At 42.3% G+C, this 25552-nt stretch overlaps 1 protein-coding gene across 1 annotated transcript in view; it reads left to right on the top strand.

Moving 5' to 3' along the window:
* The window catches only part of adamtsl3 (ADAMTS-like 3), a 138453-nt gene extending 129385 nt beyond the window's left edge, over positions 1 to 9068 (top strand). Inside the window, exons 23-32 of the mRNA XM_030088414.1 lie at positions 1903 to 2027; positions 2671 to 2808; positions 3521 to 3703; positions 3796 to 3921; positions 5316 to 5570; positions 6374 to 6557; positions 6713 to 6917; positions 7002 to 7105; positions 7629 to 7843; positions 8651 to 9068. Of these exons, the coding sequence (XP_029944274.1) occupies positions 1903 to 2027; positions 2671 to 2808; positions 3521 to 3703; positions 3796 to 3921; positions 5316 to 5570; positions 6374 to 6557; positions 6713 to 6917; positions 7002 to 7105; positions 7629 to 7843; positions 8651 to 8763 (1648 nt within the window). The 3' untranslated portion in view covers positions 8764 to 9068. The remainder of the gene's footprint in view (positions 1 to 1902; positions 2028 to 2670; positions 2809 to 3520; positions 3704 to 3795; positions 3922 to 5315; positions 5571 to 6373; positions 6558 to 6712; positions 6918 to 7001; positions 7106 to 7628; positions 7844 to 8650) is intronic.
* Positions 9069 to 25552: the final 16484 nt, after the last annotated feature.

The raw sequence follows: 25552 nt of genomic DNA, 5'->3' as shown, positions 1-25552 counted from the left end.
AGATGCTCAAAGACTGACTCCACAAGTGATTTTTGATTCAAGTCTTGATTACAAAGAGGAAAAAAGAAAAAGAGAGATGTGCAGCTTATCGTCTGTCAGTGCTCGTATTTCCACATCATTCTCACAACATGAACTGAAACCCGGCACCAATGTGTTTACATGAGTCAGTTACACAACAAGAGCAGCTCTCGCCTCAGTGTTTCTACCGTCTCTGGTCACGTCCTGGACCGATCGGTACGAATGCACTCAGATGAAATTATTGATTCTTCTATGTGATGTTGGGTAAAAATGACAAACAAACATATTCACCAAAATGCCAGACAGCTCTTTCAGTCCAACCACATGCTGGTGAATTTGATTGTCACCGGTGAATTCAAATCCTGACACTTAATTGGATTTTAAAAGGCTTGTGAGCTTCTGGAGAAAAGCACACATTTGTTATTTGAAGTACACAACGACAATGAGTCATAACAGCAGAACTTACTTCTCAGTAAAATGCTGAAAACTGACCTTTGAATAGTTTTTCATCACGTTTGTGAAAAGAAAAATAAAGTGGTGGAAAATGGTTTTAAAAAAGGCTCAGAAAAAAAACATAATTGGGGTTTAGCACTCCTGGAACGACTCTGATAAGTTGTAATGCTTGTTGTCAGGAACAAGTTACAGTTCACTAAATCCTCTTTGAACGTGCTCAGTGCTTTATATTTGTCTTTATTCTGGAGAATTAGAAAACAGCATCATATAGCAGAAGCTAAGTCAATCTAAAAAAAGATAAAAAGGCCAGTTTTTATTTCACCTACATCTGTGGCTGTTTTAAAAGCATTAAATACTTTATCGATCCACATTTTGGCTCGTCTCCCTGAATATATCCACCAATCAGCCGTAGCAATATTACCGCCTGAATCAGGACCCCTTTACCAGATCTCAGGTGGAGTCTTGGTCTCCGCCTCACCTCTGAAGGTCAGACGTCAGAGGCTTTCTCTTCTTCTTCGTCTCTGCTTTTCCACCCTTGGATTTCTGCTTACTGGAAACACTTCGCCGCAGCTGAAGCTCCTGAGAAACACGGACTCAGTCGTCTTTTTTTCTCCTTCAAACATCGATCTAAAGGACAAAATGTTCTCCTGTTGCCTTGCTGCGATCAAGAGACCGCCGGTGTCACTCACTGCCACTGTTGGTGGTTATCAGTGTTGTGGTTGTTCAGTTTTTCAGCAGCTACAGTCCAACAAAGGAGTTCTGTATGTATTTACTTCATGTGAACTAACTGGGTGAGAAACACATGGATTTTTGTTATTGAAGCCTGCACTTCCTGTTCAGTTATCTTATGTTGAAATTTACCAATGAAAACTCAAACGTATATCACAATACTGCATCGCTGTAGACGTGATTTGAGCAAATAATTGTTGGTTTCCAGTCATTTTTCAATAAATGATAATAATCTTTTTTATAATCATCCACATTAGATGTGTTTTTCTTTTGTCTTGTAATGATCAGATTAAAAAAACATCAGAGATCATTACCCTGAACACATTTTAGACCAGGAGCTGGACTGGTTAAATAATTCCATAATAACCCTTAAATTTAAGGGTTTTTTTTCATAATGGTGAAGGTTATATGCAATAAAAGTATCTATATTTTCACCAAACCAAACAGTTTCTGTGCAAAATACAGTGAAATGTTGAAAACTCTTCAGTTATTGTCTCGCTGTCTCAGTCTGGATTTGTTTCTCTCTTCTTCCCAAACTCTTCCTCCTGCAGCAGCATCCTCCTCATTATTGATTCTTGCTCGTCTTCCTCTGTTTAAGCTCTTCTATTTACATAGTATTTAAGATTTTAGGTCCTAACCGTTCTGTTGGAATGAGCCAGATGATAATGCAGCATGTTTACTTATGTTTTTAATCACCTGCAGGGTGTCGTGGGACGTGGTCGGCCTCCACATCCTTCAGCCCAGAGCGTCCGATCGAGGACTGTACCAGTGCAGAGCGGCCAACAGACACGGCTCCGACTCGGAGACGTCCCAGCTGCTGCTGGCAGGTGGGTCCGTTACTCCTTTACCTCACCGGACTGTTATCTTATTGTTTGGGTTTAAAACAAAAGCCCCTTGTTTGGCTCTTAGTGAATAACCATAAATTCGCCACAGTGTCTGAACTGTTCTGAGGATTATGAGTCAAGTTCAGAGTTGCTCTCCACTGCAGTGACACATTGCAGTGAATTTTCACGTCACCAGGTCCTGTTAAAGTATTATTGTCAGTTCAGACCTGATTAAAATACATCAAATGAGAGTTTTGGACAAATTCTATTACATGATATTATTAAGTCTCAAGAAAAAATGCCATTGGAGTTGAGTAAGATATTACAGACAAGTTAGAAGAAGAGAAGACGCAGAACTGTTTCACTTCTTCAGTTATAGATGAAGTTTTTGTTTCCTTTATTTCAATTAAAATAGAAGCAGCTGGTCATTCAGTTACTCCCATGAGGAAAAATATGATTTCTTCAGCTGGTAGGAAGCACAAAATCCACTGACAGGATGAGAATTCAGATGAAACTTTATTGATAGTATTTTAGATCGATGATAGCATTGTTTTCTTACGTGTGTTTTCCTGTTTCCTGTTCAAAGTAAAGAGTGATACACTTTCTGTGTGTGTGTGTGTGTGTGCATGTGTGTGTGAACCCTCAGAGCCTCCAGCCATCGCGGTGTCCCGGAGGAATGTTTCAGACTTGGGGCTCTCGTTGGGCCTCGGCCTGAGCGCCACAGTGGGGGGACGAGTCAGCGTTCGCCCGGGCGCCAACCTGACTCTGGACTGTCCGGTCACTGGTGCGTTACTGCAACGTGTTCAAAACAAATCAATCAATCATTTCTTGATTTCGATTTCCTTCAACAACACTTGTTCGATGCATCAAATTAAATAGAATTAATAATTTCTCAGTAGCAAACACTCATAAATCTGCACACCTCCCGGCCTCCTCTGTAAGTGATTCATGTATTCTTTCATTCTGAGCCTTGTTAAAAGCTGTTCAGTGAAAACTACATCCGAAGGAGTGACGGGGGAGAGAATCGTGACGGATATTTCTTTGTCCCAAATACTGAAAATAAGCTTTCATTCATTCTGCAGCGCTGTGCTGCTGAATATTTGATGCAAACCCTACACAGCATGTAATCTGTCCACACAGCTCCGGGAAATACAACGGGATAAAAACAAGAGCGGGAGCTGCATGCGCTCTCATTGTGATTGTTTCACCGTATCAGCCGGTCTTACGCCAGCCGGCTGCGAGCAGCACGAGCCGTCAAACTGAAACGCCGCAGGCTCATCACGCAGCATCAGGTCGCTTCACTTTGTGGTGTTGTTCTTCTCTCAGTGCTTCATTTGCACAGTGTGGCGTTGCAGCTGCAGGTTGACCGGCCGAAGTTTGCTCCCGGATCGATCAGTCATCAAAACTGGCTTCAGCTCGTCTCTTCATTCCTCCGTTGTGCCGCTTCATAAGCAGCCGCTGCCCAGCCTCGCCACTGGTTTGTGTGTGTTTGTCAGGTGTTCCTCAGCCGACGGTGACGTGGCACAGGAAGAGCGGTCCGCTCGCCGCTGCGGCTGTTTCCCTGCCGTCTGGATCCCTGTGGATCCAGAACGTGTCTCTGCAAAGTCAAGGTACCTTCTTCTGCACCGCCGCCAACGCCATCGGCAAGTCCACGGCCTCCACAGTCCTGCAGGTGTACGGTGGGTCCACACGCTACTCCGCTAGCATGTATCCAACACACACACACGGTCATGTCTGACCAACCTCTTCTGTTGTGCTGGTGTGTGTTCAGATCCTGATCCAGCGACAAAGACCAGAGTACTTCCAGTGACGCAAGAGCTGAACAGGAGACGGGTCGTCATGGCGTCACGCCGTGGTACTAATGTCTTCATCAAACCGGGGGACATTCTTCGTATAGGTACACACTCACACACACCAACACACTCGCCTCCTCTTACTGCAGGACTAACTCCACTCTCTTATTATGGAACACTTTGAAAATGTTCTCATAAAACACATTAACAGCTTTGAGAAATGAAACTATAAGTTCTTACTTTCTTTTAAATGTTAAAAAAAAAGGCAGTCAAAGATTCAATAAACACAATTTAGGCAGAGACAATTCTTTTCCAGTGAGGCGCATAATGACTTCTGGGTCCGACAATATTTTGACTTTTGTACGAATAAAAATGTCCAGAAGAATTAACAGCTGGCTCTGCTGACATGTTTCACTGCGCATGAAGGACGATAAACGTTTATTTCTGTTAGTACGTGTCAGTTTCAGGGTTTCCCACTTTAGTTTTCCCTCTTCGTTTAGGCTTAAAACCTTGTATGAAGGTTAATATTATTCATGTCAAAATAGGAAAAGTCTGACAGTCAGTCTCACCAGTTTAGATTTGAGCTAGCGGACACATCTTCTGATTGTGTTAAGATGCTGTGAAGAACCATGAGAACAAGAAACCTGCTCCAAAAGAGCTCAGAGTTTCAGAGTGAATTTCACACAATTTACAACAGTGGTCTCCAACCCTCTATCCAGCACGTTTCAGCTCTCTTCCTGTTTCAACACCCCTGAATCTAATAATTCCGTCCTCACCAGAGCTGTTCTCTGATAGAGTTCCAACAATGGCGCAATGGACGCAATTTTTTGTCCATTAAGTGTTAAAATTACGTATGTTTTAAGCCTGATATCTCAAGTTCAGAATGTTATTTGAAGCTATTATGTTTCTCTAAAAACTTATTTTATCCCAATAATAACTTAAACATTGCTCTTCCTGAATAAGTCTTGCCGAACAAAATGCAGGCAGGTTGCCTCAGTTCGACATTTTGATGGCACTGATGTGTTAACACGGCCAGTGACGGACGAAAATAAACAACACAGAGACGAGAGCTGGACAAGAAATGGTGGAACTGAACGGTCACAGCTCTCTCTCTGTCCGGCTCTGGTCCTCACCAAGCAGCCAGCAATGAGCCTGTTTATGCAAACTACTGCAGGACGCTGCAGCTTTGACTCTGAGCCAAGTTGTTATTTTTGCTTCACCAGGAGAAAAAGTAAATATAATGCAAATCACAGTACATGCATTTCATGAATGTGATCTCCAGGTAATGTAAAAAATATTTATTCATGGACACAATTATCTTTAGCTACACAGCTTCTAATAAAAGGGGAACTAAAGCGGCTTCTCTATTTGTTTCCACACATTTATGAATAATGCAGTCTTGTGTAAAACTAATGGATTCACTCGATCATTTTGAAAGTTAATTAAAATCAAACAGAAGGAAAATGTGCAATCAGTCCGTGCACGTGTCTTTAACCAGGCTGCCCGGTGCTGCCGGACCACAGACTGCCTGTGCGCTGGGACTACAACAACCAGACCCTGAAAGAGGTTTCAAGCAAATCTCAGAACCCGGATCCTGCTCCCGGTCAGGGTCTGCAGTACCGGATGCTGGTGGGAGGTCGCGTGCTGGAGGTCAACACGCTGCAGGCGAACTTTTCGGGCCGCTACAGATGTCAGACGTCCATCAACGGCACCAGGCAAATACTGTCAGCCTGGATTTACATTCGCTCTGAGGGTGAGCCGCCTGTCTGCGTGACCTGTGGGCATGCGTGGAGAATGTGAATGTATAAACCTGGGCTTAAAAAAGAAAAAAAAAATCCATCATATGAAATATTCAGAGTCCTATTCATATGCAAGTGCAATCACAATTCATAAGCAGTGCATAATATCAGCTGAAAGGCCTGCTTTCAGACTAATACCCTCGTTTTAATGCAGCAGGTGTGATTAAAGGTTCTTCCAAAATAAACATCTTTCTGCAAGCTTTCAGTGTTTCATTTATAAAATATTTCAGTTTTTTTTTTACATTTCGAATCAGAATCTTTGATATTTAACCTTCATTTGAACAGGAGAGTTAAGTGAAAGCACAATATGTGAAATACTGTTTTGAAAAGAGATCCAAAGGAAAGGAAGCATGTGAGGCGAAACCTCTCAGACTCAGTCTGTGACAGAGGGGGATAAAACAAACAGAAGCTAATAACAGAGACAGAATATAAAAGATTGATGCACGATGGTTTCTCATCTTTTTTTCTTCTTCATATCACTTCTAACAAAGGCTGCATCATTGCCTAAAGTCACATCACTGATGCAGTTTGCCAATGGACGGGAATACAGTAATGATAACTGTTGTCTTTGTGTTGCTCTGATAGTTTTTTTTTCTTTAGACTGTTTTGAAAACCGCTATTCAGATTTGATAATCTGAACAGAACATGTGTGTACTTAATTTAGTAAATCCTCTGGTAATAGAGAAATCAGTTTTCATTTCTTGCTGTTTTTGTTGATTTGTGGTTCTTCTGTATCTGGATGCTTTTGCTTCCGCAGAGTTTGGCTGGCGTTTTGGAGACTGGACCACGTGCAGCGCCTCCTGTGGGAGCAGAGGAACCTGGTTGCGGAGGATTCGCTGCGTGACACTGGGTGGAAAGGATGTTCAGCCCATCATGTGTCAGCACATACCCAAACCGGCCACCTCCCCAGTCCCCTGCAACAGACAGGACTGTCCTCCGAGGTAAACCAGTCAGTCGGAGCCAATAGTAACAAAAGGATGGGCCAATCAGTGAAACGCATGAAGCAATTCAGTCATTTTGACTCATTTTCCCATTTACCAGGATTTGTTCTGTCTTGGACTAGTTGTTCTCCCATTTACCGTCAACCTTACAACAGGTGGGTGGCTTCGGAGTGGTCGAAATGCTCGGTGTCCTGTGGGGGAGGCTGGAAGCAGAGGGAGGTCAGCTGTCAGCAGTTGGATGCCAGAGGTGCTGTGAAGACTCTGACTGCAGCAGCCTGTGAGAGGACGGGCCGGCCCAAAGACGCAGAGCAGTGCACCGCCAACAACTGCCCCGTCTGGGTCACCAGTCCCTGGGGGAAGGTACGCCCAGTCAGACCTGCTGTACTTCTACAGCAAATACACACACTGTTGACTGTAACCTTGATCCTTGTCTTTCATTTTCAGTGTTCAGGACGGTGTTTAGGTCCCACCACCACTGTCCAGAAGAGATCTGTCACCTGCCAACACACCAATGGCTCCGCCTACTCAGACTGCGACCTCAGGAGCAGGTATGGACACGCTCCCGTTACTGTGAGCCAAGACTTTAAAAATCTTTTGTCAAGTAAAATACCACAAATTAGAGGTGACCCAGAGCAGGCAACTTGTAACAATCAACATTTTATTTGTGCTTTGAAAGTATTAAAGATTCATTTTCAAGCATCAGCAGTGTCTTTTAACTGTTTAACCATTCTGTTGTATCTGCAACCAACTCAGAAGCTCTAAAACCTGTCCGAAATACCAGCAAATACTGACTGAAATGTACTCCAGCTGCAGAGAAAACATCCATGTTTCAGCCACCAGAAATCGTTTCTATAAATTAATCATAAGAAGTCAGTCCGTCCACTTTCCTCTCTGCTTCCTGTTGGCTCTCTGTGGCTCAAGGCCAGATGTCCGTTATGAGTTAACCCTTCAAAGGGAGGCGACCCGGACACGCTGAACCACCTCCACTAGGCCTTCTCAGGGAGGAGAAGCAGCCTGACAGCTGAAGACCGCTGGGATCCTCACTCACTTCCACATTTTCCTCTTCTTCAGGCCGGTGTCCGTCCGTAACTGCTCCTCAGACCTGTGCGACGTGCAGTGGCGGCCCGGCGCGTGGCGAGCGTGCACAGTCATGTGCGGGAGCGGCTTCCAGTCTCGTAAGGTGGACTGTGTTCAGCGCAGAAGCGGGAGGACCCTGGCGGAGCAGCACTGTGCCTGGCTGCCTCGACCCTCCAGCTGGCAGCACTGTAACAACACCAGCTGTGGGAGTAAGTCTGGGCGAATGACGGCTCCTCAGTCCAACCCTGAACCTTCAGGCTGTGAAAGATATAGTCTCTGTCGATCACATAAAAGTTCCTGCATGAGTTCTTCGCCTCTGAACTTTGGACTCCTGAATTTGTCAAAGATTAACAACTAGATGTATGTTGATATTAATATCTGAAGATTACAAAGTACAAGGGAAATACAGAAGAAGACACGAAGTGTGTTTGGCTGTGTCTCACTTGGTAGAGTTGGTTATCTCGCCATCAGGTTAGTGGTTTGATTCCCCACCTCAACCTGTCCATATGTCAAAGTGTCTTTGGGCAAAATCCAAAAACCCAAAGTTGCTTCCAATGATGTGCCAGAGCTGTTCATGGCGGCTGTCACTGTGTCAGCGTGTGGATGTTCCTGTAAGGTGCTCTGGCAAAGTGTGAAAGGATCTTCCCCAAGTTCCACATTCAAGACTCAGTTTATTGTTCCCGATACTCAGTTCAAACTGGCTTTTGGGAAAATACTATATGTGCTGCTGTCTTTGATGTAACCCAGCCTTCTCAGTCCTCAATAGTGAACTCAATAGCACATTTTACTCTTCAGCTGTCTCTAAGCTCTTTATTTAACCATTCACGTGCTTCCGTGAGCAGTGGCCGCTAAGGAAAGTGTCGGTTCACAGTTTTAGCACCTGGTCAGAGTCAGAGGGAATCAAACCTTCATCACCGTGGCTGGTGGATAACCCGCTCTGCCCACTGAGCACCCAGCTGGGGAGCAGGATGTGAGGCATGCTTGATTGGTTTTTTTCACGTTTTGTTTCCATGCAGGCGAATGCAAGGACAGCACCCAGTACTGCAGCGTGGTGAGAAGACTGAGGCTCTGCCATGTGGATATGTACAAACAGAGATGCTGTGGGTCGTGCTCGCAGGACGCCGCCTAGTGGCAGGGAGCTGTAGTGAACTCAGTGCTGAGCAGTGAGACGGCTTGAGGCGAGTGAGGACTGAACAGAAGTGATCTGTGAGTGGACGCTGGAGGAACTGCACGCATGTGAAGTGGATGAGCTTCAGTCTGAGTCTTTCTCTTCCTGAAAAGGAAACTAAACGAAGCCTCTAAAAGGGTGAAAGGAAAACTGGGCTTTATTTTCTGATCTGGACCCAACCTTCTCTTATAAATACCAGTGTTCACTATGTGGATCAATTTCCTGGACTTTACTACAAATATAGAGCATTTGCTTTCCATTGAGATTCAGAAAAACAGACCAACTGAAACCACAATGTTTTTGTTTATTGTAAAGTTCACACCACTGTTTTTTGTCTTGTAAAAAAAAAAAAAAAAATCAATTATTTGCTTTGCAAATATTAACTCATCATGTTTTCCACTACTGAAAGGAGAGAGGTTTATTTTTTCCAAAGTTAAGTTCCTCTAAATGCTCCTCTATTTATTTTTAAGTGAATCCTATAGAAATGAAGACATAAAATATCTGTTTATGACAATTTGAGAGAGACGTTTGGTGTCATGGCCACATTTCGACTCCAGGAGGTAACTGGTAGACAACACTGCAACGCTGGCTGCATAAGGTTGGAAACAAACAACAGTTTAGAAACATTCATTTATTTTAAGGAAACTCTCATTCTGAGTTCCTCAAATTTGTGTCTTCATTTATCCTGAAAGGAAACAAATCAAATTCAAATAAATAAGTAATTAAATACCCCAGATTTTGGACCAATTTGTTAATAGCAGGGTAATAGCATGAATAAATTGTAATCTCTTTGGATAAAAAACACTTCAAATAAATTTCTATTGACTTTGAGAACCTTATTTTAACTTTCTTGAGCCCAAATCATGAAAATCTACTGCTTACTTCAGATAAGTTAAAACTTCATAACATTGATATGAGAACAGACCGGCCAAGCAGTAGTGAAACTGACACATAGAGCTCAGGAGTGATGTCCAGCTGTGGAACAAATAATCTGTTTCTTTGTGGCAATTCAGGTATAACAGGTTAATGGAGTTACTGCTGCTTTATGCACATATGTGCCAAGTCCCAAAGAAGATTATAGAAACAAAGATGATGAAATGGAGATCCCACTGCTGGTATTTTCATAAACTCTACAAACACCAACTTGGTGAAATGTTTTAGGAAAACCCTTCACGGTGTTTCAGTGGCAAATTACTCTCCTTTTTACAATGATTACAATATTTTTTATGTGTGTGTGTGTGTGTGTGTTGTCAGCCTGTCAATGAACATGAAGTTTTCATTCCCAGTTATGAAATTACAAAAATTACAGGAACAATTATAATTTAGATTTGAAACACAGTTGAAATAAATGTCTTTCTCAGTTATTTAGCTTTTCCAGTCTATCCAAAATGAAATGTTTCACTTGTATTTTTCAATACCAGTACTGCCTTGCTGAGAAAGAGCTGCGAGCCCAAAAAGGGAAGCTGTTGTAAGGAATCCAAATGTTTGGTAGGCACACCGAATTCCTGTTCTTCCTTTAAAGTTTAAGACACTCAAGTTCCCTCAGATAAGTCCCAGTTTATCCTCGATTTGGAAAAATCTGCTTCATCAGATTGAATGTTGATAATGAAGCAAAATCCTTGGTTGCGTTGACGGCTGACTCCAGTGCTCAGTACCGAGGTGTGTTTGTGTGATTTCTCTTTGTGTAGAGGAATGATCTGTGTTGAATCAGAGGTGTCAAGAAAGTACTTTCCCATGCCATGTTTTTGTTGTGCCCAGTCAGTTAACAAAGGGCTGGGCTGATTTGAATCACCTGCAACAAACAGTTCTGGGCCCAGGTGATCACAATCAGCCCAGCTCTTCGAGAACTGACTGGGTACATGGAAAACATGGCATGGGAAAGTACTTTCTTGACACCTCTGGTTGAAATACTGTTTAATGCAGAGCTGTACTGATACAGGACAGACCGACTGAACCTGACAGAGCCAGAGCTCTGAACCACAAGGTGTCAGATTGTGGTTTAACTGAGACTAGCGTGTCTGAGATCAAACTTCAACATCAACAGTTTAGTAAAGAGGATCGCTGGGCTCCAAAATCTACAGATACAAAGACACAAAGGAACCTGAGACCGGAGCAAAGTCACAGTTAGCTTTCTGCTACCGCTGAGCCGCAGTGGCTACAGCTGGACCTGCTGGACCAGACATGCTTCTTTTCATTCATTACATTTATAAAACCTCCTTAATGTTTCTATCTTTCAACTTTAATGGATATCTACAACTTCATATAGTGCTGGAAAGAGTCTTTGAGGAAGTCTTTTCAGGAAGAACATTATTTAATGTGCTGTCCACACCGATGTCCTCTGCAACCCGTGAACAAACAAGGTGACCGAATCCTGAAAGTTCAGATGAAATCTGAGGTCAGGGGTCGACTGAACCAGCACTCACTGGGAAAATCCTCCCTACATTAATAACAGGCTGTCGTCTGCATGGAGGATATTTACCTCGCTTAATGTTAGAATATAAAACACAGATCAGTCTAATGGGATTCAGCATTTGCATTCTGTCTGGGATTTGCTTTTCTTTTAATTTATTTTAAACGGAACTTTAAACCTTTCCTAAATCTCAATTAAAATGGCTTTTTGAACTTTGTCATGAAGGAAACTCGACTTGCTTGACGTTTTGCAGGTGCAGGTTGTAAAATGTATGTAACGACAGTTTTATCTTCTGTTGTGTTTATTATTCAGCCTTCCATTGAATTCTATTTAAGGACAAATGGATGGCACACAGAAAGGAGCAGCAAGAGAACAGAGAATGTTCCACATGAATGTCAGGTCATGAAAACATCAAACAGAAGTGAAATATTTAAAGACGGTTCACTCGTGTGAAGACAATGGGCTGAGATTGTAGCCATATTTCACCGATTAGGGAGAAGTTCACTTTCACACATTCATCAATATCGCTTTATGATTGTCAGCCATGACGGCGTGGAAGGTTTTATATGACAGGTTCAGTGTTCCAGGTGAAGATCAGTCGACTCCAGAGGAACCAGCACGACACTGATTTTGTCTTTGAGGGTCTCTTCATGTTATGGTTGTGTTGGTTGTTATACTGATGTGCTGCATTGTAATATGTCTTGTATATACTGTGTCCTGAGTGCAATATTGTATACTGAGTGTGTAGATTGTGTGAGACTTTTATTTTCTTACTTCTTCATGATTAAGGTGTCTTTTTATCTCATGTTACGGCATATTAAGCACTTGTTCTGTATATGTTGATTGGGTGGCGTGTTTGCTACCACTCGCCTGGTTTTCTTTGCATGTGCTTCAATCTCTCATGTTTCATTGCTCCGATCTGAAAGACTACTCAGTAACAAGCAGTTGTTGGAGAAGATACAAACGGACATTGACTATATCAGAGGTGGGAGGATCGCTGTGCTGGTGGACTCCCAGTTTGACAGAACTATATGAGGTGGTTCAACGACTCATTTACATGATTTACCTGATGAAGCAAAGGAATAAAGATATTTGATCACGTTATGAAAGTGGAGATTTTTTTTTTCTAAAGTGATTCTAGATGCCATTCACAAGACAAGTTTCAAGAGAAATGCAACGTTTTTACATTTTTGTTTCAGAAAAGCTTTGCTTTTACATTGCAACATTTTGAAAACAATGTGTTTAATGGCAGAAATGCTGAACTTGATTTGAAGTAACAACCATTTTATTTTGGTTACGGTTAGGGTTATTTTTCCACAAACTAGTTAAAGTTACAGCAGAGCATGTAGGAGGGATGTAACCTTCAAGACACCAGCACATCAAATAACTTTCCATGGTCAAGACAGTGTTTCAGCAGAGCTAAATAATCCCTCCGGTCTTACCCAGAGCCTGCGGACACAGCCATGCCATGTTTTCTCTGACCTCTGCTCAGCTCATGCATAGTTGATGTCAGGACCGTTTTCTTTTTTTTTTTTTTTTTTTTTTTTTTTTTTTTTAAATAATTTTTTCTTTCCCTGTCCCCCACCACCACAACCACCCACCCCGATGCCCTGGATTCCGGGGCAGCAACCAGACACCAGGGCGTGCACCGACCCAGGCCGCGGCAGCACGCCCGAGCCGACCGGCCCCCCCAGCCAGGTCGACCCCCTCACCCTCACGGAAGGAGAGAGCCCCCAGGCACCAGGGCCCAGGGCCCCCAGCCACACCCGCCCCAGGACACCCCGGCCGCCCGGACATGAACCGGCACCCGCCGACCCCGGCCCCCCGGGGCCCCCGCCCCACCGCCGCCAGACAGCCCCAACAACCGGCGGCCCCCCCACCCCCAATCCAAACCAAACACGAAGACAGCCCCCAGCGAAGCTGCCCAGATCCCGACCCCAAGACAGTGCCAACCACCTGCAGCCATCAGGCTCCCCCACCAACAACCGACCCTCAAAGTGGAGAGGCCCTCATCTTCCCCTTACATTAAGTGATGGAGCTGATCACAGGGGACCAGAGGGAACCAGATTCAGCTGATTGATCCTCTGAACAGACAGACATCGTCTCCAAGCTGATATGATCTAATAGAAGATTCTTAAACTGCCCGTTACTCAGATTATTTCTGGATTTCCAATTTACAAGGATAGTTTTCTTTGCGATGCACAAGATGGTGAGAACCATGTAGACAGAGTTTATCGACATGTTAATTTCACCCAGATCACCTAAAAGGCACAGTGTGGGAGTTGCAGGGATATTGCATGTGAACCATGTTGACAGGTCTTCACACACCTGAAGCCAGAACCTCTGCACTGGTGTGCAGGACCACAAGGCATGGAGGTAGTTGTCAGTCATGTTATCATTGCAATGTGAACAGATATCAGATTGTGATAGACCCATCTGGAACATCCTTCGTCCTGTGTAATGAATTCTATGCAGAATTTTGAATTGTATTAGTTGTATATTTGAATTCTTTGTCATTTTGAAAGTATTTAAACATATTTGTGACCACGCATTTTGGTCAAAGTTGTTAGATAAGTCAGCCTCCCATTTTAAGGTCGGAAGGAAGATTTCGTCTTCTACCTTTGATAATATTTTATATAACTTTGATAGCAACTTTGGGGAACTGAGGTTTAAGAATTCTTCGACCCCGAGAGGTAGCTGTCCCTGCAATTGATTAAAGGTATACTTTTTGCCTATGATAGATTTAAGTTGATGATATTCTAAAAATGCTGTGCTGCTGATTCCATATTGTGAGATGAGAGTATTGAATGATAGAAAGTTGCCATTTTCAATGATATGTTCAAGCTGGCTGATTCCTTTATTTCTCCACTGAGTGAAGTTGATCATCTTTTTGTTTTGCACGATGTCCGGGTTGTTCCAGATGGGTGTGAGTTTACACGGGATCAGAGAAGATTTGGTTAGCTTTAGAAAGTCCCACCAAGCCATTAGAGAGGAGCTGATGTTGACACTTTTAAAACACCGATGGGATTTGATGGTGGGACTGATGAATGGCAGGTCAGAGATAACTAGATCCTCACATAATGCTTGCTCTACATCCAGCCATGGCTCATCTAAATTGTTCGGTTTAAGCCATTTGGAGATATATTGCAGCTTGCTGGCTATAAAGTAATTACTGAAGTTAGGCAAGTCTAGTCCACCTCTGTCTTTAGTCTGTTGTAGCGTCTTTAAACTGATACGTGATGGTTTATTTTTCCAGAGAAATTTAGATATGTATGAGTCCAGTGATTTGAACCAGCCAGACGATGGTTTGGTTGGTATCATTGAAAATAAATAGTTAACCTTAGGTAAAGTCATCATTTTAATGGTGGCAACCCTCCCCATAAGAGATATAGGTAAGCGTCTCCACCGTAAGAGGTCATCCTCTGTTGATTTCAGTAACGGAACGTAATTTAGTTTTAAAAGTTCTGATATCCTTGGAGAAATGTTTATGCCTAAATATCTAATGTTTCCAGACTGGATTGTAGCATTGGGTATACTTTGTAAATCACAGTTTATAGGCATGGCTGTAGTCTTAGACCAGTTGATAGAATAGTCAGATATTAGTGAAAATTTGTCAATAAGTGTAATTGTCTGGGAGATAGAAGATGGAGAGTTCTGCAGGAAAAGCAATACATCATCTGCATAAAGACTTATTTTATGTTCTATCTTATTGTTAGCCAGGATCCCTCTGATGTCTTTATTTTGTCTTATAGCAGCTGCCAGAGGTTCGATAAAGATGGCAAACAGTGAGGGAGAGAGTGGACAGCCCTGTCTGGTTCCTCGCTGCAGACAGAAGCTTGAAGAAGTCTGCTCGTTAGTCTTCACACATGCAGCTGGGTTGTTATATAAGATTTTAATCCAATCTATGAAAGACGTTCCAAACCCAAATTTGGTTAATATTCCAAATAGAAATTTCCAATTTACTCGATCAAAAGCTTTTTCAGCATCTAAAGAGATAATTATGGATTCCAGATTGTGTATTGTAGCGTAATCTATTATATTAATTAATCTGCGCATGTTATTGGATGAGTGTCTACCTTTAATGAACCCTGTTTGGTCAGGATGTATTATGAGCGGGGTTACCTTTTCTATTCTTCTGGATAGGGCTTTGCTGATTATTTTGAGATCTACATTTATTAATGAAATAGGACGATAACTGGACGGAAGTGTGGGGTCTTTCCCTGGTTTAAGTATTAAAGTTATTTTGGCTAAGTTCATATTTGAGGGTACTGTTCGTTTATTTTTTATTTCCATTACCATTTTATGAAAAGTGGGAGCCAACATGGTCCAGAATTCTTTATAGAATTCTGCTGGATAGCCATCTGGACCTGGAGCTTTATTGTTGGGCATATCCTGCAGAGATTTATGGAGTTCATCCAGTGAAAGAGGAGAATCCAACACTATTCTATTTTCATCTTTCAATTTTGGAAGGTTAATATCATTAAAAAAAGTATTAATTTCCTCATCTGTTGTGTCTATTTGTGATCGGTATAATCCTTGATAGAAATCTCTAAAGATATTATTGATCTTGTCTGGGTCATGGCTGATGTTTCCTTCTGAGTCTTTAACAGCTGAAATCGTGTTTTTCTCCTTGTTTGTTTTTAACTGATTCGCCAGGAATCTTCCAGATTTATTACTATGCTCAAAGTTCTCTAAACGGAGTCGTTGGATCAGGAATTGAGTTTTTTTATCTCGAATTTCATTCAGTTCAAGTTTAGCTTTCCTTATATCCTTCAGTATGTTCTCTTGTGGGGAGACATGATAAGCCTCCTCCAGCGATTTAATTCTTAATTCCAATTCTAAAGTTCTTGAAGCTTCTTTCTTTTTCTTGTGTGAGGAGAAGGAAATTATTTTTCCCCTCATCACTGCTTTCCCTGCCTCCCAAAGAACACATGCTGAAGTATCTGGCAAGTCATTATTTTCTAAATATATAGACCATTCTCTTGTTAGATAGCTAATAAACTCTGGATCTTTAAGTAATGATGTATTAAATCTCCAGTTTCTAGTTGGTGGTTTATTCGTCTTATTTCTGAGAGTAAATGAAACTGGTGCATGATCACTTATGACGATGGGATGAATTTTGATTTCTGAGATGTCATTCATCAGTGTGCTGCTAGTTAAGAAATAATCTAATCTAGAGTAGGAATGGTGAACTGAAGAGAAGAATGTGTATTCTCTTGCAGTGGGGTGGTGAGAGCGCCAGGCATCGCAAAGACCAAAATCCTTCATGTACTGTTTCACAGTTTCTGAGGATTGCCAAAGTCGTTGTCTTCCTGTGGTACTCAGTCTGTCCAATTGCAGGTCAGAAACCATGTTGAAATCCCCTCCTATAATCAATGTGTGACCTGAGTGATCATCCAGTGAGGAGAAGAGGGAGTGAAAGAAGGAGGGGTCATCAACATTAGGTCCATACACGTTAGCAATGCAGAATTTAACATTCTGGATAGATAATGTGATAATAACAAATCTGCCTTCTGGATCTATGATTGAACTGTCAGTAGAGAAGTTTAACCTTCTACTGACAAGAGTTGCTACTCCTCTTTGCCTAGAATTGTAACAGGCTGAGTACACGTGTGGAAACTGTGTTGATCGGAGAAGATCTACTGATGAGTTTGTTAGATGAGTTTCCTGTAATAAGACAATGTCTGCCTGCAACTCCTGAAGCCGATGGGTAATTTTTAATCTCTTTTCCCTTGTACCAGCCCCACGGATATTCCAGGAAACGAAATTAAGAGTGTTCATGACTAGACAGCTATGAGTGTTACATGCATTTCACTAAACCTGGTGTCTGAATGGAGCCCGTTGTTTACTGGTGTGCACGCGTGCATGTCAGCTGAGTGTGCGTTCTGAATCTGTCTATCAACATGCTTATAGTGCGCGTGAACCTGTACAGTGATGTGTGTCAATAAGCCGATGTCCCGGTGCGCCCCGCGTGTCGGGTTACTATGGTAACGGGTGCAGCTACAGTGAAGCGTGAGAGGGTGAGAGTGAAAAAGGGTGAAGAGAGAAAAAAGTGAGAGTGAAAAAAGAAACAAATGCTTAAAAAAACACATCCACGGTGAGCAGTGCAGTGGAGACGGGCAGTGACTGACTATTAATTAATTTATGGCTGTTTTATGTATCAATATTTACGGAGTGATTATGGGATAGTGAGAATGCAGCACCTGAGATCAGTAGAGCCACGGAGTGATGTTTGGGTCACGGAACAGCTGGCCGTTGATGAATAATTTATCCACGGCGATGACGGCGCGGGAGCCCTCCGAGATGGATTTTTTCCTGATCGGGAACAGAACTCTGCGCCGATCCAGGATCTCCTTCGGGAATTGATCATTCACGCCGTAGTGGGTTCCCTTCAGCTGCCGGCCCTGGCTCTTCACCTGCTCCTTCTGTTTGAAGTTGACGAACTTGGCCACGATGGGTCTGGGTCTGGACTCGCCGGGTCTTCTCCCTCCCAGGCGGTGGATCCTGTGGAAGGAGACCGTTTTCTGCTAGCTTCAGTATGAGCTGCAGTTCATTGAACACGCAGCCAAAAAGCTGGAGTGAAGTCCAGATTCAGTCAGAGAGGCAGCGCCTGTCAATCAGTGGGCCTCCTTTTATCTGTCCGTTGTTCCTCCATCAGACGAATCCACTCAATACGTCCTCAGTGATCGCAGCGCCGTGGCTCAGTGAGAGGAATGAGCATCATGAGCCACACTGACTGATGTTCATTCTTAGACTGTGAGAAAATGAGGAGCAGGCCTCCTCCAGACTCTGCTCTGAGCTCCCAGGTCAAAGAGGAACATGGAAACACATTAGACATCATTACTCCAATAAAATACTGTGAGAGAAGGTCTGGGTCACACAAGCTGCTCCATCTGAGCGAGGTTAGAAAAATGAAGGCGCAGTTTCAGGCCGTGGTGATTATTCCTGTGAGGATGGAGTGAATGAAAGAAGGCTGAGCAGGCAGGACTTCAGACGGACAGAACAGTCTTTACATCTGCTGAGTGGGATCTAGCTTTGATTCCTCAGACTGACGGTTTTAACCCAGATACATTTAGACTAAAAAAAAAGAGACATTTTGTTGGTTGGTTGATAGTTCAGGACTTTGCCATGATAATTCAGTCTACATTGTTATATTTAAAACCATTCATTTCTTAACTGAATACTTTTTATGTGCTGGATGGTAACAGACGCCACAACGAGGTTCCTTCAATAACTAAAGATATAAAAAAAACCATTTAAAGTTCTGATATTAGAAGAGTTTGCTCAAACATGGCGCTCACCCGCCGCTTATATTAGATTTCAGATCTTGATCCAGATCGTTGATGAAGAGAAACCTCAGAGGCATGACAGTGGTGTTTTAACATGTAAAAATGTTTTCTGAATCAAGCTGAAGCCAGTCCGATCCTTTGTTTTGGCGTTGGTGTGTGGGATTTTATTCCAAACCTTGGAGAAAGTGTGGGTACGATTCCCTCTGCTGCAGCTGTGCTCAGCAGGACACTTTCTGTGGAAATCCACAAAAGATGCTTTGGACTGAGAAACGTTGGGTCATTTGGCAAACTCAGACAGTGTCATGTTAGTTTCAGCTGAAGTGCAAAAGTTAATATTGGACAGAATAAATATGTGGATTATTTTAATGGAGTCTCTCTTGGAAAGTCTTCATGTCTTCATAACCAACATGAAAGAGGAGAAATGAATCAGCTGACATGCAGCGAACAGCTCCAGGTCTCACTGAAGCCTCCATAAATGGATGGAAACAGCTCGGAAATGAAAAATATCCAAAACTCGTTTAGTTTTTTCTTTGATTTCAGTCAGTCAAGAGCTTTTGTTTAGGGATATTGAGGCGGATGAGAATCAGGAGCCTGGCATGCCAGACTGACTTCATGTGTCCCACACATATAAATGTTTTCCCATGTATCCCTGAGCATGGAGAGACAGTCTGGCGTGCCAGGCTAGAGAATCAGGTCAATGTTTTCTTTTCATTCATTCATGTAGCCGTGCAGTCTCTTCATTTATCATCCATCTATCTCCTCAGTTTGAGGCGTCTCTCTTGGGTGAAAGAGAGGCAGAAGTAACGGCAGTGGAGACGGGATTGTTCAGACGAGGAAGGATTTCTCTTCATCTGCTCTGCTGACCTGGACCGAACCTGAAGCACCATCCTGGTCCACAACAGTCAGGGAGAGGTCTGCTCAGCTTAGCTGGGAATAAACAACTAAAACTACTGCACCAGGGAGAAAAAATAGATTTGGTAATGGACATTGGGAAAACTGCAGTCAGTATTGACTTGTTAATAATCCCTTCTGGGCCGTTCAAACTGGTAGAAGGTGAGGAAGAAGCAGAAGAGCAGGGGAATCTGCCAGCAACCTCGACTCAAATGTGTCAACAGGTAAACGAATTTCCATAAAGAAATAAGCCTCTTGTTTGGACCAGCATCATTTCAGGTGGTATTAATCAGCCATGATGCACCACAGCTTTACTGATTCTCACAGTGATCTGCAATGTTTGAAACCTCTTGACTCATTTAAAAGGTTAAAATGTTGCATTAACTCGATTTCTACATCTTTACTTGTTTTCTGTTTTGTCATAGAACACACTGGAAATCCAAATTGCTGCTTAAACTCAGACTTGTCACTTAAACTAATTTGTGCGATTAATAATCATCAAAAACTATGCACTTTTTTTTTTTTATCCGAAACAGTTACATTAAATTTCAAAAGTGGAAACATTGAAAAATCACATAAGATCAGTATGACCTGTGATACAGTAACAAAGAATGTGATTTCCTTCATTTTTTTTTTCAAAGTTAATAATATAACTGTAACTTGCTAAATTTGTTGCTTGAATCACCTTCTTCGAACCAGTCAATTAAATCCACTGCCGTCCCTCACTGCAGACTCGTTGACTTCCTCTCCTCCGTCTGATTTCTGTCTGACGTCTCTCACCTGTGCCTGAGTGTGATTGTCTTCACCTGCTGGCTCTGGGATATATATTGGTTTCTTGAGCTGTCTGAGCTCTTGTGTCTTGAGTCTTCCCCTGAGCCAAACTTAACAAGATCATTGAATTTGTCAACAACTCTGTGACTATGTGAAAATGTCTGTTCAAACCCAGTGCTGCTGTTTCCAGATATCAGACAGTGGTCATAATGTTATGGCTGATGTGTGTGCAATCTGCTCACTGCAAATCAGGATTGAAGAAGACATTTTTAGGTCAGAAGTTTAAAGGATCAAAATTACTACAAAAAGCAGCAGAAAGTAACCCAAACACAGCAGATGCTCCATCGTGCCAGATAATGTATGTTATTACTTTATCAGCATGAGAATGATGGATTTATTCAATATTCATTCAGTCCAGGGGACGCTCTTCCACGGGCCTGCTCATAGTGTCCTTTCAGTTCATAAAGTCAGACTGAACTCAGAGGAAGAGGAATCCCCTCTGAGAGGAACGATCTCTGGCAGCAGCAGAGAAACCGAGAGTTATAGACGGACCGAAGGAGGAGGGAGCAGGGGAGTTTACACACCTTCCTGTTCTCACAAACAGCCAGGCAGCAGCAGACTACACCCTGTGGGTGTGTGTGTGTCTGTGTGTGTGTGTGTCAGGCTCTCCACTCTGCAGCTGCTTCCTGTAAATGTCCATTGGAGGAGCAGAGAGCAGTAAATCACTGCGTGTGAATCGGACATGATTCCAGTTTGCAAAATAACTGAAGGAGCAAATTCTCATCCGCAGCCTCAAAATCCAGTAAATTAGCCTGAACAATCTTCTCCCAATGATAATACATTTATAGGTAAGTTAAGAAGTTCATACAAGATACTATATATATATTAGTGCTGTCAATTTTAATCGCGATTAATCCATTGAGGTCTGCCAATTGGGTCAAAGAAAAGAACTAGAGGATAATAGTGTTTTTTCCTGACATTGGGACTGATTTATGAGGATTAGATTCTTCATTGCAATTAATCTCAACTTTAAAAAAGTTAATTGTTGACAGTTCTCCATGAATTAATCACGATTAATTGCGATCAATGCGATTAAATTGCGATCAATGCGATTAAAACTGACAGCACTAATATATATATATATATATATATATATATATATATATATATATATATATATGTACTTGTGCTCTCAGTGTAGGATTGAGAGCTTGACTGCCGTTCACATGGAAATGCCATGAACACTGAATATGTTGGAGTTTGCATGATACTTTTCAAAGAATATTTGCACTCTGGAAGCTGTTTTCAATAAGTTTCATATTCAGTGTCTCCTTTAGGACTTCAGGTGAACCATGAAAAAGTGGCTTGAAAATCATTTTCCTTCCCAAGTCTAGGCACTAGGCAATATATCCTGCAATTTTTTTTTTTTGTCAGAAGCCATACATTTGTATTTCTATGAATATAAATTCAAAAACAAAAATTCCATGGGGCTAGATTCACTTGTTTTATTTATCGACATTCACATCAGCAACACAAAATCTCTCGCAAATTGACAATTAAATATACATGATAACATTTCAGACAAGTCTAGATGAATTATGACCATGAAATGTGAATTTCGACCATGAAATGCATCTTCAACTAATTATACATGGTTGTGCCACACACATCAATGTAACAGCATTGCTTGTCATTTACACTGCTTATATTTGCAGCATTTCTTTTCTTCTTCTAACAATAGATATGTTTGTCACTTTGCAGTACATGTTTTCAATAGATCTCAGTCTGGATTTCTTACACAGTACACTGTAAGCTTTTATTTCTGTTCAATGGTTGTTCTTTTAGAGGATGTTTAGTGCTCCTATAACATGTGTAATCACCCCCATTACTGTCAAACATCATCCGATGTGGTTGTGTCACCCGTTTCCCTCTGAACATTTACACTTTGCTGACATCGACACAGACATACAGGAACATCTGTCTGTGTCACATTTGTCTTGCTTGCAAGTGCAGTGGACCACCTGTCAAAGGTGAACTGGTCCAGGTTAAAACTTCTAACTAAATGAGTGAAAGCAGTGAGGTATTCCTCTTTCTCAGAAGCAACACAAAATGTCTTTTTTTCCCCATTACCATGAAAGACACTTGTAAAGTAACAACCTGTCGAGAACAGCTGAGGTCTCCTGGGCTAATTCAATGATCCTTGTTCTGCTGGCAACTCCTGTGTGAATGTACAACCTGCAAGGCAGATCCTTCTCCAGACTTAAAGCAAAGACGGCCGCAGCAGTATCAGCGGTGTGATGTTCCCGTACGGCTTGTTGTGCATGTAAAAACACCCTGGTGTCACATTCCTCTTGATCACATGTTAGATCTTCAACAGCTTTGACAGTCTGTAAACCCTCTCTAGTGACACTTTTCTCCACGAGCCATGTTTGTTTGTTCCAACTTTTTCCGCTGTTTGTGTCCTCTGATCTCGACCATGAAACTGCACCAGTTGTTTACCTCCAGCAGCTTTTCGTAACCATTTTTTACACCCATGTCTGAATACTGATCAATCACAAAGTCTGTCCGTGAACATTGGTGATGCAGAATAAGCTCGACCATGTATTGTAGTCTGGTCTCAGCAAGCCCTCCAAAGGCACTTGATCTGGATCGGATGGCTTGAATGATCGCCATGCCATCAAAGAGAACAGCTCCATCTGTGTCAACCAAGCAGTGTCCACCTTCTCTAAATAAATAAAATAAATTCCATGAACTGACTTGAGTTTGATTTAATCTTTATCGACGTTTTTTATCTGCGAAAAAAAAATCTTCCAACTATTTCACTGTGAAAAAAAACAAACGTGAATTTCTACTGATGGCAGTCATGGCTGCAGTGGTGCACTGTGGGTATGAATAAAGTCAGCTGAGTATAAATCAGTAAATCTGCTGTGTGGAAATGAATGATGGTTGAACAGAAAGCGTTCACCACACACCTTGATCACTCTCTGGCTTCAGGACAAATATTTCCACATCAGCAGCGTGCATGAGGAGCAGCTGAGACTGAGGGGGAGGTCATTCCTCTTTCAGGTGTTTGGAGAACTGGGTGAGTTATGCTTCACTCTGATGGGACAATGTCGGTCTGTAAATTATTTGGGAATCACCACAGGCTGTCATAACTCATCACTTCAGACCTTTAATGTCGAGTTGCTTGTAGCAGCAGAGGAAATGTCAGAGGATCACTAAAAGTCATTACAGGGGAAGTTTGGAAGAAACAGGAACGCTTCTGCCAAAATTCATGACCGTCAACTTTTCTGTGGCATTTCAGTCTGAGTCTTCATCTGTGAAGCTCCAGAGTGATTGAAACTACACACAAGATTACATCCAAAGCATGACATTTGTTGTTATCTGCTCAACATCCAGGAGAACCTTTCTGGTCCAACATGTTCAGTTTCAGCAGAAACACAAAACTGCAAACTGTTTATGAAGGAGTTAGTTTAAATAGAAGTATCTGAGTGTATGAGAGACATGGTACCAGTTCAGGATATCAACATGAGGACACTTGGCTTTACAGCTGGATCCCTCCACCTCACAGCTGTTTGAAATGTTCTTCCATCCAGTTTCCACATGGCTTTACAGCTGTGGAGCCGATTCCAGCTGACTGGGAGGAAACGCAGGACAGATCCTGGACAGGTCCACACTCCATCACAGAGCAAACACTCAGATTCACGAACCATTCAGAGCGGTCATCATGATGCAGCTTCTAAATGTAAACAATGACTCAACTCAAACACTCAAACACTGCTAACAGTCTCTCTATGAAGTCTGAACAGAAGTGTGGACTGTCTGGTTCGACCCAGAAATGGACACAGAGACACAGAAGATGTGACAACTGTTCTGAAACAGGCAGTGTGACAGGAGTGTTGAGAGTCCAGCTGCTCAAAGCTTCACACACTTCAACAGGTTCAGATGCTTCCTGGATGAAGCAGAATTCTGGAGAAGAAACTCTTCCAGAGACGTGTGTGAATGAAGTGGAGCGCTGCTTTGACTGTAAAATGCACCAAACATCAAACCGAGTGAGGCTGAATGGGCCAACAGTAAAGAGGAGAGCAGTCCAGCCTTCTTCTGTAAAGCATGGAGGAGGCAGCATCACGGTGTGGGGCTGCTCTGCTGCCTCCACGAGAGGCGGTTTGATCTCAAAAATAAGAAAAATGATGAAATCTCCAAATAAAACCCTTCAGATTCAGAAGCATGAAGGAGAACAGGAGGAGTTGCCACAATATATCCTGACTTAAATTCAACTGAAAACTTTAAAAAAGCTGAACTCAGCCACAGAAAGTCCTGCTGGAGAAATGACAGAACATTCAGCATTTAGATCAGAAAAAAATGGATTTATTTGTTCCAGCATTGTAGTTTCTGCAGTGATGAATCAGTGAAGCCTGCAGCTTCAGCAAACCCTGGACTTCCAGCTTTTATTTTGTAAAGACTCAGCATGCTATCAGGTTGAATGTTGAATTTCAAAAGGTGCTTTCATGTTGTTGGTCTGTCATGGCATGAACAACAACTCAGAGTAAAAATAGACTGGCGGCTTGTTCAGAATATGGAGAGAACTCAGAGTCTGCATCGCTCTCTGCTGCATTATTCAGCAGGACGCCAACAGGACTCCATGGCTCTGGGTGGATGCTGGAGGCTTTTATTTTCAGGTGGCTTCACACACAGAGCTCCACACACACTCGTCTGAGGCTGGAAAGGTCCAAACAACTCATCAGTCTGTCTTTTTACACAGTTCAGAACATCCTGTATCAAACACAAATGAGTCTGAGTCACATTAAGCTTCATATGAGCCAAATATCTCTTCTGGTCAGTAACTTTCTGTTTTTACATCGACTTTTGACACAAGAAACTTTTAAAATGAGTCATGTGAAAATGTCAAAATGTTGTGAAGACTGCAGGGAGCGCTCACTGTCTGCTCCAACATATATCAGCATTGTGTTTGGTGAGAGTTCCTACGTAAAAAAATAAATTAAATAAGTGACAAATCAAGAATGTAGATTATACTAAAACGATGTGTCTTTACTGACATTTCTTATTTCCTTCCTATGAATCCCATCTTCTATTTTATTTAAGGTGCTTTTGGCCCCTTCCTGAACTCAGGAGCTGAGGGAACAATTTGAAAAGTAAAATCCACAGAAATCAGTCCATTCCAGATGTTGCTCTATGCAGAGGTTCCCAACAATCTGACAGTGATCCAGCTGTTTATTTGAAGTGAAGAAATCACTCTTTTAAATTCCCTCCACACTACACTCATCTCTCTGTGTGAGCCTGCAGAAAGCTTTAAACCTGCGTTCAGAACTCAGATGAGTTTTCTGGTGAATCAGGAACTCTGTGCTCCATGTTTCATACTGGATTAGAC

The sequence above is a fragment of the Salarias fasciatus genome, chromosome 1, assembly GCF_902148845.1.
Source record: "Salarias fasciatus chromosome 1, fSalaFa1.1, whole genome shotgun sequence".
NCBI lineage: Eukaryota > Metazoa > Chordata > Actinopteri > Blenniiformes > Blenniidae > Salarias > Salarias fasciatus.
The sequence above is the reverse complement of the archived record's forward strand: the minus strand, read 5'-3'. Positions and strand labels throughout refer to the sequence as shown.